At 47.1% G+C, this 16,252-nt stretch overlaps 1 protein-coding gene across 46 annotated transcripts in view; it reads right to left on the bottom strand.

Moving 5' to 3' along the window:
• LOC144772242 (uncharacterized) overlaps nt 1-16,252 on the bottom strand; it is a 507,669-nt gene that overhangs the window by 118,564 nt on the left and 372,853 nt on the right. For 17 of the 46 annotated variants that reach the window (XM_078656424.1, XM_078656425.1, XM_078656431.1 and 14 more), the window contains 2 exons: nt 14,790-14,846; nt 1,021-1,077 (listed from right to left, as the gene is read on the bottom strand). The exons of 14 other annotated variants lie outside the window; for them this stretch is intronic. In XM_078656424.1, the coding sequence (XP_078512550.1) occupies nt 1,021-1,077; nt 14,790-14,846 (114 nt within the window). The remainder of the gene's footprint in view (nt 1-1,020; nt 1,078-14,789; nt 14,847-16,252) is intronic. 15 more of the 46 variants (XM_078656418.1, XM_078656426.1, XM_078656436.1 and 12 more) reach the window with 2 other exon arrangements.

The following is a 16,252-nucleotide window of genomic DNA, read 5'->3' as shown; positions in this document are numbered from 1 at the left end:
TGCTTGGGTTTTGGCGGAGTGATTGGATAAGTACATGGTGCTGGCTGGGTGATTGGAGGAGTGCATGGATGTGAGCGGGACAGGCTGCCCGAGCAGGAAAACTCACCCGATGCAGATTTTCCAAACCTCACGGCCGAGCCCTGGCAGGAGATGTATAGGGGAGGCGCTCAAAGGGTTAACCCTTTGGCCTTCCCTACACAGGTGACCTCCAGGTCGGTTTCGCCGGAAAGCCAATCAGCAGTCCTGGACCGCCTAGAAGAGGGCGGTCCACACGAGGAGCCAGAGATCCACCAGGAAGAAGATGGGTGGTTGAGGAGAGAGGCGGAAGTCGGGCAGAGGACGGAGACGCCGCGTCACGACGAGAGCAAGACGCAGGGAGCCGCAGCAGAATCAGAAGCCCTGCAGCGAGACCAGGAGGGAGAGAACACGGACGACGAGTCGTCGGAAGAGTGGTGGACCCCTCAGGAGAGCTGGAACATCGCTGCCGCAACTTCGGAGAGTTGCGGCCCCTGAGGTGAGTAATCGTTAAGCGGGAGGGGGGTGAGTACCGGTCTAGATAGAAAAGAAAACAGCAAACAACGAAAGCAGCAGACAACCAGAAAAGAGAATTGGTTGGGATTTCGGCTTTCCTTTATTTGTTTTGTTGATTTTCTTTGCTACAGAACATCCTCGAGAGAAAAGAGAAAAAAGGGGGGGGTCTTATCACCAGCCTACCAAACGGCATTGCTTTCTGTTACGAGATAAATTTTTTATTTTGAAGGTGTTAGTGGCAAAGTGTTTCTATGAACGAAAGGTAGTTGTAACACAGATAGAGAGAGCAAAGAAGCATCTAGGAGATAAAAGAATGCTCAGTAGGCACCACAATAATACAGACATCTTTTTTTATTTTCTATTTTCTTTCCTCTTCTACCACCCTCAACCTCACCCCTCCCACTAGAAGAGTAATACAAACCTTATCACGTATTCGGTGTGGTGAGGGCCTATCTTAAAAAGGATTTCACATTGCCTTTGGTTACTCACCATCATCTCTCATTTCTTCCGAGCCACCTGGGGTAAGTCCTTCTCCCGCCTGAGAACCTGCGAAGAAAATAAAATAAAAATCACAGTGCGAACAACTTGTTCAAGTGGGTCATTGCCTATGGAGAAAATTGTGGATCATTATTAGCCTGGAAGGCGAAGGCAGATAGGGCTAGAAACCCATTTCGGGAGTTAACCAGAAGAGAATCTGGTGAGGTATTGAATGTTAACTCAGATATATGTGGAAAGGTCTGTAGCTTTATGAGAGATCTATACAGAGATGATATTCAACCAGACCAAGAAGATATAAAGGAGTGGCTGGGGTTGACGACACTTGCAGGGTTAACTATAGAGCAATAGAAAGCTTTAGAAGGAGAGATTAAGGATGAGGAGATAAGAGCTCAGTGCAAGAAAATTGTTAAGGGAAAGGCTGCTGGACCGGATTGTCGACCAGTCGAGGTCTTTCTCTGTATGATTCACACAGTAACTCCTATTTTACAATTCTTATTTAATGAGGTATATATGAGTGGAAAGAAGGTCCCTAATTCTTGGTCAGAGGTTACAGTCACTTTGATTTTGAAACCAAATAAGGATCCACTGAAAGTGAACTCCTATAGACCGATATCCTTATTGAATGCGGATTATAAGATCTTTTGCGGAATCATAGCATCTCTGGTAGCTAAGGTAATACATGAGGTTATCCATCCTAACCAAAGGGCTCTATACCAGGGAGGCAGTTGAATGAATTGACTTTTTAGTTGTTGGGAGCCATGGATATTGCGGAGGCTCGGAAACTACCTTTGACTATAGTGGCTGTGGACGCAGCCAAAGCTTTTGATCAGGTACATTGGCCCTACCTGTGGGAGGCCTTGTTAAGTTTTGTTTTTCCACAGAATATGGTAAGGGTTGTGCGAAATTTATACAGTGGTCCTAAAGCCAGGGTGTTGATAAATGGGGGGCGGTCACACTGGTTTGAAATTTTCAGAGGGACAAGGCAGGATGTCCCCTGTCCCCACTTCTTTTTAATATATATATATATCGAGCCACTAGCTAATCCGATAAGGGCAGACACAGCTATTCTCCCCTTTAAATCACAGGACCTGGAAGTTAAATTAGCACTATATGCAGATGATTTGTTGCTGTATACGAGAAACCCGCAAGACGCAATTCCCAACCTGATGAGGAGGCAGGGAGGTTTGGCCTAATTTCTGGGTATAAAGTAAACACGGGTAAAACCGAGATTATGGATTGGAATCAGGGTATGGTGAACTATGGGGTGAAAACTCAAATACAGTATTAGGGGGTGTTAACTCAGAGAATGGATGATATTACAAAAGGAAATTGGAGGAAAGTTAGTCAGGACGTAACTGAACTACTCTCAAAATGGTCGAACCTAAAGGTGACATTTCTTTTTAATACCATCCCGTTGGTCTTTCAGAAGGATATAGCAAAACTTCAGGGGAAAATAGGAGGTTTTATTTGGGCATCATAAGGCCCTAGGATTTCATGGAAAAAGTTGTGTAGGAGGCTTGAAATTGGAAGATTGGCACAACCAGATATACTGGTTCACTGCTACGCCATTCAGTTTAAGAATGTTCGCATGCTTGCTAATAGAACTGATAAATCAATGATAAGCTTACTCTTTGAGGCAATGCTAACCGATGTCCCACAAGCTCAAACGCACTTCCTTTTTAAATACGGAAACCCAAAGTTTTTTTAAAAGGCGAGGCTTAAGATTTTGAAGTCTGCATTACATAGGTGGATGTATGTACGGAAAACTCTGAGAGTCCCATATTTTCCATCATGGGCACCGATTTGGGGTTCGCCCGGCACCCCGGAGTGCTTGAGGGATCAACTAAGCCAGTCTTTGAAATCTAGGTAGGCCTAAATTTGATGAGCTGGGAAGCTTTGTGCAATTCTACTAATGGTCTGTTGACGAGGTTTAAATATTATCAACTGAGTTCCTGGTGGGCAACACAAGATTGGGCGGATGAGGAGGAATCCAAATTTGATCAAGTGATGAGAACGGGTCAAGGGAAAAAGGAAACATCCTTTCGGTACTCAGCTTTTTTGGGAGATGAGTGTGAAGATTGAGACTGAAATTCTAAAATTGAGGGGTGAAGAGTTCAATGATGAGGATTTGACACAAATGTGGAGTGACTCATAGTATACTACGACAGGAGTAAAGCCACCATCTCTTAAACAGACCTACTTATTTACTAACCATAGAGTTTATTGGTCCCCAGCAAAGGTCTCCAAAACCACTGGTAATACCTATACTTGCCCTAGGTGCATTTTAGTAGCAGCAGATGATATACAATTGTTTATGTTATGTCCAATATTAGTACCATTTTGGAACTCGATATGTGACTTTGTGGTAGAAATCCACGGGGACACAAATTAAAGAAAGCCCTAGTGTAATCTTCTTCAGAATTACCTTAGATCAAGAAGTGCAAATCACAACGGTTGAATCGAAGTTCTTGTTTTATGTAGTTCCTTTGGCAAGGCGTGAGATTTGCAGTTTATAGAAACTTAAAAATCCTCTATCCTATTACGAGTGTCTTAGGAATGTTATTTATACATATGAATTGGACATAGCATGAGAGAAGTGGAGAGAAAATTTGGGCTTCGTTGGTAAATTGGAGAGAGAAGGAAACACGAGTCCTATGATTATGCCACCTACACGGTCGACCATGTTATCTCCTATCCATGGGTAGTCTCAGTTTGTAAAGGAGATGAAGTGCAAACAGTAGTATGCTTGCGGGCCAACACTTTTACTTTTCCTCTTATGGTCTATGGTCTGGTTTCCTTTTGTAAGACCTAGAGGGTTTTGGCGGAGTGATTGTATAAGTACATACTGCTGGATGGGTGATTGGAGGAGAGCATGGGTAGTGACAGGGGGATTGCTGGAGTGCATTGGTACGACCTGGGTAATTGCAGGAGTGAGTCAGTACTGTGTAGGTGGGTAGAGGTATGTATTAGTAGTGCATCGGGGATTGTAGAAGTGCATTTGTTAGTCCTGGGTCATTGCATGAGCGCATGGGTAGTGACTGGATTATTAGAGTACTGCAAGGAGAGTGCATGGTAAATTTATAACTGCTTGGGTTTTAGCGGAGTGATTGGATATGTACATGGTGCTGGATGGGTGACTAGAAGAGCGCATGGGTAGTGACAGGGCGATGGCTGGACTGCATGGGTAGTGCTCAGCGAATTGTAGCTCTGCATGAGTGTAAGAAAGTGGCTCTGTATATACTGCACCATTGTAAGGTACAGAGTCCAACAGTCCCCAGAGTTTTGGCAGAGGTTAAAGTTAGATATAACCTTACTCTACAAAATGGTAGCATGGTCGAGTAGTAAGGCAGTATCAGAGGACAGTGTAAAGCATTTGATGTACACACTCAGTCAGCAAATGGTCTCACACACTCAAGAACTGAACTCTAGGCCAATTGTTTTGTATATAAAAATATATTGTTTTATTTTAGACCCACAATGTAGGTATAAAAATACTTTCTCAGAATGAGATGCTACAGTTGAATACTTTCAATGAGCAATAGACTTTTGAATGCAATTGATACAGTGGTTGCAATATGCAACACACTCTTAACACAATTATAACATTGAGCTCAATGGGAATTTTAAGTAAACCACAATTTCATTTACTTTACAAACGTTTTTCTTACTCAGGGCTTTATCCTGGATTCAGCCCTGGCGCATTTCCTGAAAACAGGTGAAGGAATTCGTTTATGTTAAACTGGCGATTTTTAAGGAATATTTGTATGTTGCAAAAATTGACAGAAAAATTTCTGGTAAAAAACAGGCAATGTTATCCCACGGAGGAAAATCAGGTTGTGGGGAAATCGCAGTTGTAATGACTTTTTCTGGTCAGTGCTGGGCACCAAGATCCAGCACTGGGATCTCTCCTGGTAACAGGTGAGTAATTTTGTTTTCGTTGATCGGATGATTTTTAGTGATTATTTCAAAGTTTCAAAACTCAACACTTAGAAGAATTTCCAAGTGAAAACCAGTCAATGTTACCCTATGGAGAAAATGTAAGTTATCGGCTTTCAGGTAATTACTTGACTGGCAGAGTTAAGGTTCAGGGACAAGACTCAGGGTTCTTCCATGGTTCAGGTAGGTACAGTAGGTACACCCTCAGAGGCAGCCGGGTGCAGAGAGAGTAGGCCCACAGTTAGCCTATGGCGGGTAGGGGGCCTTTGGTTGGTGCTGCTAGCAGGCAAGCCACACGGCTGTGGAAGCAAAGCTCATGGTCACTTACTCAGGGCAAGTGGGGAAGTAGAACAGAACAGTTGGTGCACATCCAGTGGCACTGGGGCAGCTGGGTGCAGGGTGCTTTTGGGCCGTAGGGTGCCCAATGTATTTCAAAGGGAAAGCTGCGAGACAAACAAAGGCTGCAGGCTCGGGGACAGAGATTCTTCAGGTGCGGCCAACACTTCGAGGGGTAAGTTGGGAAGCTGTAGGTTGGGTAGACACCCAGGAGTTGGGCACAGGGGGCCATGGGGCGCCAGGTGCAGGGGTGTCTTTAGGCGGCCAGAAATCTTACCCTCTACTGGTCACGGTTGGGGGTTCCCTGGTGTTGAGGCTGTAGGCGTAATCAGGAGCGTTGAGGGGAGTCCTTGGGTGCTGGATTCTTGGTCACAGTCGGCAGGGGGACGTCCTCGTGGTCTTTGTTCACTCGGGCACGGGCCGGGCTCGGCAGGTGCAGAGTGGGCTGGATACGTGGTTGGCACCAGGAGCTGTAGATATTTGAGCAGAACCACTCCTCGTGGGAGTCCCAGTCTTTAGTTGAGCACGGCAGTCCGGTCCTTCTGGGTTTTTGAGGTTGCTGACCACTGGAGACGCCGGGGTTTAGCAGGAGCAAGTTCGAGGGTAGACAGGCTAGTAGGGCTAGGGCTCGAACTCTCTTTGCCATTAAGGAGGATACTTGAACGCTGAACACGGAGGGCGTTCTTCAACTCTGATCCTGCACAGGAAAGGTCGTGCCGCTGGTGGGAGCTTCTCCGCAATCGGCGGACAGCCTGCACGCTCCCAGCGTGCACTAGACCTTGAGGCTACCTGTTGGCTTCACCGGGGGACTGCGAGGACCAGCAGCCTCTACACCTAACAGCTGGTGCCTCTTCCCCCGGCGGCCACGCCCCCCATCTGCCCTATTTAACTTTCGCGACACCTGCTTCGCGGGTGCCGCTCATTTGCTCGAACTCTCTTTGCCATTAAGGAGGATACTTGAACGCTGAACACGGAGGGCGTTCTTCAACTCTGATCCTGCACAGGAAAGGTCGTGCCGCTGGTGGGAGCTTCTCCGCAATCGGCGGACAGCCTGCACGCTCCCAGCGTGCACTAGACCTTGAGGCTACCTGTTGGCTTCACCGGGGGACTGCGAGGACCAGCAGCCTCTACACCTAACAGCTGGTGCCTCTTCCCCCGGCGGCCACGCCCCCCTTCTGCCCTATTTACCTTTCGCGACACCCGCTTTGCGGGTGCTGCTCATTTGCTCGAACTCTCTTTGCCATTAAGGAGGATACTTGAACGCTGAACACGGAGGGCGTTCTTCAACTCTGATCCTGCACAGGAAAGGTCGTGCCGCTGGTGGGAGCTTCTCCGCAATCGGCGGACAGCCTGCACGCTCCCAGCGTGCACTAGACCTTGAGGCTACCTGTTGGCTTCACCGGGGGACTGCGAGGACCAGCAGCCTCTACACCTAACAGCTGGTGCCTCTTCCCCCGGCGGCCACGCCCCCTATCTCGCTCACCATAAACTGTACGGACCTAAACGCAACGCGGGACGCGCGCGGGGAGAAGCGCGGGCGAAGCCCGGGCCAAGGGCGGGCCCGTTTAAGCCCGTTCAAGACCGGGCAGGGCTGGACTGGGCCATCCTATTTCAGTTTTGCTTTTACATTCTGTCACTGGTTATACTTTTATCCAGGTCCCGATAATCTTGTTATTAGTTCTATTAGTCTCACTGTACTTTTGCACCTGTTACGATTTCTATTGTACCATGCCTCCGAGAACTACCAGAAACACCGTTAAGAAGCAGGCTCAAACTGCTGCCGAGGTTATTGGTCCTATAGACCAGTTCATAACTAAAGCAAACGACGCCATCGAGCAGGGTATCATTTTACTGGAACGAAGGGTCTCTCAGGACCTGATGATTGCCAGACGCTCTTCAATGGGCTTACTGGCCACCGCAAAAACCCCCCAGCGACCTGTTGAACTACCCCTTCCTGTGACAGCATATGCAGAGATGCACACTGTCCCTCGTACAGTGGACCTATCAGCGTCCCTAGATCTTTCCGAATCCAATCTTTCTCTTGAAAAATCTCCAGCCATTTTTGTTACCCAAACAGATGATACCCCCTCCTTCTCTATAGATAGAGGTGTACGAGAAGGAGCAATCCCCAAAAAATCAAAGAAGAAGGCAACTACTAAGTCTCACCATACCATCACTCCTCCCCCTGCAACTATCCCTGCTACTCCTTCCGTTCTTCATCCCTCCCTACAAATCCTTAATCCCACAACCCCCTACCAACTTCCTCCCCTATCAAGTGTACAAACATTGGATCCTATCTCGGCTAACCTGAATATTAGTTGTACCAGCTCCAGTAGCTATGACAGTGAAGGAGACATGGAAAACGGTAACCTTGCAACTAACAAATGCAGAAATGACAGCCTACTGCTTAGCAGAATTGGAGACTTATTTAAATCTTATTTAGAACCAATAGAAAAGGCTCTGCATACGGTTCAGTCCCAACTAACTCAACTGTCTTTAGGTCCAAATCCAAGTAAGGGAAATAAGAAGGATTCCAACTTGGCGCAAGGTAGACTCAGAACTCTTAACACAAACACACCAAAGCCTGCAACTTCTGCGCAGAATCCCAATATCAATAAACAAAAAGCCCCAGAGAAGCCTAATCAAAAACAACCATCAGCACCTACAACCAAGCCGCAACCACTCCTCAAATCCTCTAATCCTTTACCGCCTCACCCTGTAACCAATCCTAAGCCAACACCATCTACCCAATCAAACCCTCTTTCTTCCATTCCCATCCCCGTTGTTCCTACCCCTGCTCCCACCCATCCTAATAATCCTACTGGATTTAACACCATTCCGAAAATCCGAAAGAGAAGTAGGCCCCCTATCCACCTCCCACCCGAGGCATCCCCATATGTAGTTATATTGACAGGTGTCCCGGAACTCTCCCCTAACCAGGACGAACCGGTCTGGTCACTAAAAAATAAAGTAATATACTGGTTGTCCAACAACAGACCTCTTCCAACCTTCATGGACAACAGAGTCACTACTGTGCGCAGAGTGCCCTGGTTAGGAAACGAGCCGAAAAACATCTTGGGCGACTGCGTTATAGTAAACTTTGCAGATCCTAATACAGTTGAGCATATCTGCTCCTGGGGTGATCATACCTCTACTGAAGGGATAGCTACTCATAATTTGTCGTATTTCTATCCCCCGACCACACGACGTAACGCTGGTCCTCCATGGTCCTGGACGAGGGTAGGGAACTGGGGTGGAAACAGAGACCGAGACCAGTGGTCAGGCTATGGTTTTAGCAACCCACCACCCGGCCACTTTAACAACTGGAGAGGACCACCATTATCCAATAGATATGACTGCTTGGATTTGGTTGACTGACCACCAACTCCATCTACCCTAGTCAACGGCCCTAACAATGCTCCGCTCAACCCCAAATCTATCTACAAGAGCACTCGGGCGGTTGGTTTCATTCTGCCATCCCTGTCTGATATCTATCCCGAGTCCTGTATCCCCCAGCAAACCTTGACTTCACAGTCGTCATTATCTATCTATCAGGATTCGTGTTTTACCCAGTCAACTACCTTAGTTGATTCACTTCTGAGTCAACAACTCACTACTCCTCAACCTTGCGATCCAAAACGTACCTCCCTCCCCCCCGTCCCAACTACCCAGTCCCTGCCCCGACCTCAACATTCCACTGTTGAACCACAGATTTCAAACCCTATTTCGCCATCAACCCAGGATCTTCCAGTCCTATATTGGAATGTAGCTGGCCTTAGATCCAAAATTCATCTGCAGTCTTGGCAAGATGTGATCCATAATTATAAATTAATTTGCCTTCAGGAAACCTGGGCAACTGTCCCTATTCACATCCAGGGCTTCAAAACATTTCATCTTCCGGCCTCACCGTCTGCTCATGGAAGACCCAAGGGTGGCTTAGCTACCTACATTTCCAATTTAATTCCATTCACGATCACGGAAGTCCCGCTAGTATCTCCAATCCTCAAATTAGTCCCAGACAACAGTTCCTGTTATTATTTCATTAATATGTATAATAATGCCACATCTGGTGACTGTGTAAAATCCTTGTCGGAAACTACTTCATATTTGCAAGATCAGAAAACAAGGAACCAGAAGCTACAATGTCATGTTGTGTGGGGCGGAGATTTTAATGTTTATTTGTGCAATACCTATAAAAAAGGTACTTGTGGGCTCCAAGACGAGCATGACGTCCCCCTGGCCCACTTTGCCCACAGTAGTATTGGAGACGCCTTAAACAATTGTGTTTTTGCTTTAGAACTTGAATATGCGAACGAACTAGTGAGTCCTGTTGTTGAGTTTAAGCCGACTTTTCACGGTAGAGGGTTTTCTACTATTATTGATTTTATCTTATGTTCTCAGTCCTTAAATAATCGATTAAAACATTTTATAACTGGTATTGATCCCTCAAGCGACCACTACTCCAACAGCATTACTATAGTATTAAATACCCCATCCCCAGTCTGTTCGAAAACAAGCCTTTTAACGCAGCAATCTCTGGAGATGAGTAAAATCAATGGCTATACTGTTAAATGGTCAAAGATCAATTCCTCACAGGTCACTAGCAAGATTATCCATAAAACCCTTCCCTTAATCTATCATTGTTTGGAGAAGTCTTCACCTCCCCACTTGATCCTCTCAAGCTTTGTCAAAATCCTAGAAGCTATACGACAAGAGCTTACACGCCAACATAAGACTCTTGATAGGGACTCCAGAGGGTGGTTTGACTCTCATTGCCGTAAAGCCCTGCGTGCACTAAAAAGTGCTCTACACAACCAAGTCAGGGATATGCCCCTAATTGCCTCCCTAAGAAAAAACTATAAGATGGCACAAAAATCCCGTAAACGGGAAATAAAAAACAACCTTTGGGCCCAACTACATCAGAGCACATTAAGTAAGGACTGTACCCTGTTTTGGAGAACAGTTAAGGCCCCCTTTTTAGCTGATGCAACTGCTGTACGGCATCTAGATGTGGCAGTACCTGCTGATAAATGGGTAGCGCACTACTCACAGATCTTTGGGGATCCCACCTTAACAACTGAGGCCTCAAGATCAGAGGGGGCAGCTCCCACAAGCAACAATATCTACCCCATCGACCTCCACTTTGACCTAGAGGAGGTGACTGCTGCGCTGACCTCCTCAAAGACCGGTAAAGCGCCCGGCCCTGACGGGGTCCCATTAGACATCTTTGTGAGCAATATAGACCTCTGGTCCCCAATTGTTACGCAGGTCATGTCCGCAGTGACTCAGATTGGCCTTTTAGAATCCTGGTCCACTTCTGTGCTTCTACCCATATTTAAAAAAGGAGAACGCGACAACCCAGCCTGCTACAGGCCCATTTCCCTCTTGGATTCTCTGGGCAAGGTCGCCGGTAGACTAATTTTGGAGCGTCTCCGGGACTGGGCCTCGGAGAATAAGATCTTAACCGACTTACAGTTTGGTTTCCAGGAGGGACTGGGCACTGTTGAACAGGCCTTAAATCTGACTCTGCTGATGGGTAAATATGCCTGGGCCAAAGGCGGTAATCTTTACCTAGTCTATGTGGACTTGAGTTCCGCATTCGACTGCGTAATTCATTCCAAGCTCTGGGAGATCTTGAGTAATCTGGGTATAGATCCTGCACTTCTGAATTTTCTCCGAGAGCTATACTCGGACGCAAAAGCTTGCGTGAGATATGGCATCAAAGGGGAGCTTTCGGAATCATTTGATATTGCTAAAGGCGTTAGGCAGGGGTGCGTCCTTGCTCCATTCCTATTCAACATCTACACAAATGGGCTGGAGCAAGCGATGCTAGTTGACAGCAAAGATCTGCCCTGCATAAACACCCGCCCAATCCCTGCATTATTATATGCAGACGATTCTGTCATTTTAGCAAGGACACCCAATCAACTCCAGATCCAACTAAACAAATACTGCCAATTCATGCTCTCTCTTGGACTTAAAGTAAATAAGTCCAAGACTTTTGTTATGAACATTGGTAAGAAAGCCCAAAGATGTAAATCTCTTTTGATTGGGAAGACAAGGTTAGAAACTGCTAACACCTATCCATATCTAGGGATTCTTATTGATAAAGATTTGTCCTGGAAACCTGCCACTTCCAGCAAGAAACTGCAGTTTCAACGCACAACATCGGCGCTGACTTCATTTTCAAGGAAACTAGGCAAGCCCGCTCCTGCCGTAATCCTGAAGATTTACCAAGCCAAATGCATGAGCGTGGCTACCTATGGAGCTGGTGTATGGGGCTATATACCCGCTAGCGAGCTCCAAACTATTGAAAATGATTTTCTGAAGTACATACTAGCCCTCCCCCGAAGCGCTTCTACTTATGGCATCGATATAGAGCTCGGCTGGGAGTATCTATCGGACATCATTAAATACCAGACGATCCTTCTTTGGCATCGCATATGGACCCAGGAGCAATGCCATCTCACTAGGTCACTAATATCTGATTGTCTTACACTGACCTATTGGAAAAAGATTCCCTGGCTGTTATATGTTTTTAAATTCTTGAATGATCTGAACTGCCCTGCATTTTTCACAGACCCTGCATCACTACTGGCCATACCAAGAAAAACTTTGAAAAAACTATGTGTCGCCCATTTATGCGATTTACGCTTGTGCTCAGAACTTGGTAAAAAGTCAAATGTTCATTTAACGATGATTCAATCCTCCTTTGGTATTCAACCTTATTTGTCTTTTTTTCTGTCTAACTACGAGAGATATGTTTTAACCAGATTTCGGTTTGATTTATTTTATCGTCTTGTCTCACTGCCTGTGCCCTCTGACTGGTCACGTGAATTACCTTGCTGTCCGTGTGATGGACATTCTCGCCAGTCTACTCTGCATGTAACTTTTTTCTGCAGTCTTTATGAGACCCCGCGTAAGCTCTGGCTGGTTACACTTCTTCGACAGTTCGGTTTGAGTAGATGTAGACCGGCGCTTTTGGCACTTCAGCACTTAGATACTCCGTTCATTGCCAAATCAGTAGCCTGCTACCTTAAAGCCTGTTTGAAAATTAATTCCCAAATATTGGCTACCGCACCTTAAGACTCCATATCTGTTCAATCGACTACTAGGCTATTATATTTCTGTACAGAGTGTCAGTGCTTAGTTGAATCCGAATGATCCTTCAACGTCCTGATTTATAGTGTTATGCTTCCCTTAGTATTTATTGTGTAAATGAAATTTTTTATAAATTGTTGCAAATATTTGGTTTTAAATGTATTTTTTATGATTGTAAATTCAATCGAAATAAAGTTACTTTTGACTTTGACTTTGAGGGCTAGGGCATAGTCAGTTGGTGTCGTCCTCATGTTAGCAGCTGCACGGCAGGACTTCTTTCTTCTTGTAGTTTCGGAATCTGGATCTAAGGAAGGAAGGTTCAGGGTACCTCTAAATACTACATTTAGGGTTGTTACAGGTAGGTAAAGGCCAATGGGTCCCTTCCCTGGGGTGGGCACACCACCTATTCTGCCACTCTCCAGTGGGAGGGGGCAGGAGCCGGTCCCTGGTTGGCAGGGTCCCCCCCATCCTCAAGATGGCGGGGACTCAAGGTTGTGCTTCACCTCACCTCCCCCACCCTAGGGGTGGAGTTGGCAGAGGTGAACACACCTCTCTCCCTCACTTTGTTTTTCCCGCTGGGTCTACCGCCCAAAGTGGGGGTAGAACCAGTGATGACCAGTTGCTGAGTACAGCAAGTGGTCTGGAGAGGCTCACAGAGGTGGTATGCCTTTGAAGCCTCTCCTTCATGAACCCTGCCCATCCTGGGGAAGGAGGCTTGGTACCTCGTCCCAGGATGTGCATTGTTTCAGGCCCCCGAGAGCGGCAAGCTCTCGACCCAGGGGTCCAGAAACATGTCTGGTGGTGGCAGCCTAGGCAGCCACTCAGTTAGGTCACTGGGAGTTGGTCGAGCTTCATGGGGCATCTCCGAGATGCCCTCTGTCGGGCATTTTCCATTAAATCACACACTGGCATCAGTGTGGGTTTAATGTGCTGAGAAGTTTGATTTCAAACTTGTCAGTCTTCAGTGTAGCCATTATTGTGCTGTGGAGTTCGCAATGACAATCTCGCAGCACCATATACTCTTAATGGCATCACTGCACTTACAGTGCCCAGGAATGGGCCTGGGTACTGAAGGGGCATGAGGCTCATGCACCTGTGCCCACACCACTGGCAAAGGGCACCCAGATAGAGGGGTGACTGAGGTATGCCAGGGCAGTGGGTTTGTGGGCTTGGCACACAGGGATGTGTGCCTTGTCAACTCTCTGTTTAGTCCTGCACCAAGTCACTCAGCCTGCAAAGGCACTGTGTGTGTGTCAGGGTACAGGGCCCCCAAGGGTGGCACAATAAGTGCTGCAGCCATTAGGGGTCTTCTCTGGTCACAGTGCCCTGGGTACCTAGGGTACCCTGGAAGAAAGATGGCACTTTCTCACACGGGTTGCATGGGTAGTGACAGGATGATTAGAGTACTGCAAGGAGAGTGCATGGTGAATTTATAAGTGCTTGGATGTTGGCGGAGTGATTGGATAAGTACATGGTGCTGGCTGGGTGATTGGAGGAGTGCATGGGTGTGGGAGGGACAGGCTGCCTGAGCAGGAAGACTCACCCGATGCAGATTTTCCAAACCTCACAGCAGAGCGATGGCAGGAGATGTATAGGGGAGGCGCTCAAAGGGTTAACCCTTTGGTCTTCCCTACACAGGTGACCGCCCGGTCGGTTCCGCCGGAAAGCCAATCAGCTGCCTACAAGAAGGTGGTCCACACAAGGAGCCAGAGATCTACCAGGAAGAAGACGGGAGGTTGAGGAGAGAGGCGGAAGTCCGGCAGAGGACGGAGATGCCGCGTCACGACTAGAGCAAGACGCAGGGAGCCGCGGCAGAATCAGAAGCCCTGCAGCGAGACCAGGAGGGAGAGAACACCGACAGCTAGTCGACGGAGGAGTGGTGGACCCCTCAGGAGAGCTGGAACATTGCTGCCGCAACTCTCCAAAAAGAAGAAAGAAAACCGCAAACGACTAAAACAGCAGACAACCAGAAAAGAGAATCGGTTAGGATTTCTGCTTTCTTTTCTTTTGGTTTATTTTTATTGAATTTTTTTGTGCCACATAACATCCTCGAGAGAAAAGAGAAAAAAGAGGAGGGGGAGCTCTGTTATCATCAGCCTACCAAACGGCATTGATTTCTGTTAGGAGATACGTTTTTTTTAAGGTGTTAGTGCCAAAGTGTTTCTGTGAACGAAAGGTAGTTGTAACACAGATAGTGCAAAGAAGGATCCATGAGACAAAAGAACACTCAGTGGGCGCAACAATAATACAGAGACATATTTTTATTTTCTCTTCTACCACCCTCAACCTTACCCCTCCCACTAGAAGAGTAATACAAACCCGATCACGTATTCGGTGTGGTGAAGGCCTATCTTAAAACTGATTTCACAGTGCCTTTGGTTACTCACCATCATCTCTCCTTTCTTCCGAGACTCCTGGGGTACGTCCCTCTCCCGTCTGAGAACCTGCGAAGAAAAGAAAATCACAGTGTGAACAACCAGATCAAGTGTTTTGTCAAGATAACAACGAAACGAGAACATTGAAAATACATTACAGGATCCGCAACATTATAGAAGACCAGAGAAGGGAAGGAGACGAACATATTTGAGGAATTGTATTTACTCTGCCATATTAGTAATAAACCGGTCAAAATTGAGCACTGCATTCGGCCTCCTAGATTTTGTTTCTGCCCATCCCTCTGACAATGGGTAGTGACAGGGCGATGGCTGGACTGCATGGGTGGTGCTCAGGGGATTGTAGCAGTGCATGAGTTAGTGCCTGGGTCATTGCATGAGTACGGGGGTACTGACTGGATGATTAGAGTACTGCAAGGAGAGTGAATGGTGAATTTATAAGTGCTTGGATGTTGGCGGAGTGATTGGATAAGTACATGGTGCTGGCTGGGCGATTGGAGGAGTGCATGGGTGTGGGAGGGACAGGCTGCCCGAGCAGGAACTCTCACCCGATGCAGATTTTCCAAACCTCAAGGCAGAGCGCTGGCAGGAGATGTTTAGGGGAGGCACTCAAAGGGTTAACCCTTTGGCCTTCCCTACACAGGTGACCGCCCGGTCGGTTCCGTCGGAAAGCCAATCAGGTGCGCCCTGGACCGCATAGAAGAGGGCGGTCCACACGAGGAGCCAGAGATCCACCAGGAAGAAGACGAGCAGTTGAGGAGAGAGGCGGAAGTCGGGCAGAGGACGGAGACGCCACGTCACAACGAGAGCAAGACGCAGGGAGCCACGGCAGAATCGGAAGTACCTGCAGTAAGAGCAGGAGGGAGAGAACACGGACGACGAGTCGACGGAGGAGAGGTGGACCCCTCAGGAGAGCTGGAACATTGCTGCCACAACTCAGGAGAGTTGTGGCCATCGCAGTGAGCAATCGTTAAGCGGGAGGGCGGCCATCGCAGTGAGCAATCGTTAAGCGGGAGGGGGGCGGGTACTGGTCTAGATAGCCTGAGTATGTAAGGAGGCATGGGCCTGTCAAAACGAAGAAAGAAAACAGCAAACAATGAAAGCAGCAGACAACCAGAAAAGAGGATCGGTTATTTCTGCTTTCTTTTGATTTCTTTTGTTTTATTGATTTTTTTTCCACAGAACATCCTCGAGAGAAAAGAGAAAAAAGAGGGGGGGGGGGGGGGGGAGCTCTGCTATCATCAACCTATCAAACGCCATTGATTTCGGTTACAAGGTACTTTTTTTTTTTTTAAGGTGTTAGTGCCAAAGTGTTTTTGTGAACGAAAGGTAGCTGTAACACAGATAGAGGGAGCAAAGAAGGATCCAGGAGATAAAAGAACCCTCAGTGGGTGCCACAATAATACAGACACATATTTTTTTAAATTTTCTTTTCTTACCTCTTCTACCACCCTTAA

Source organism: Lissotriton helveticus, chromosome 8 (genome assembly GCF_964261635.1).
Source record: "Lissotriton helveticus chromosome 8, aLisHel1.1, whole genome shotgun sequence".
NCBI lineage: Eukaryota > Metazoa > Chordata > Amphibia > Caudata > Salamandridae > Lissotriton > Lissotriton helveticus.
The sequence above is the reverse complement of the archived record's forward strand: the minus strand, read 5'-3'. Positions and strand labels throughout refer to the sequence as shown.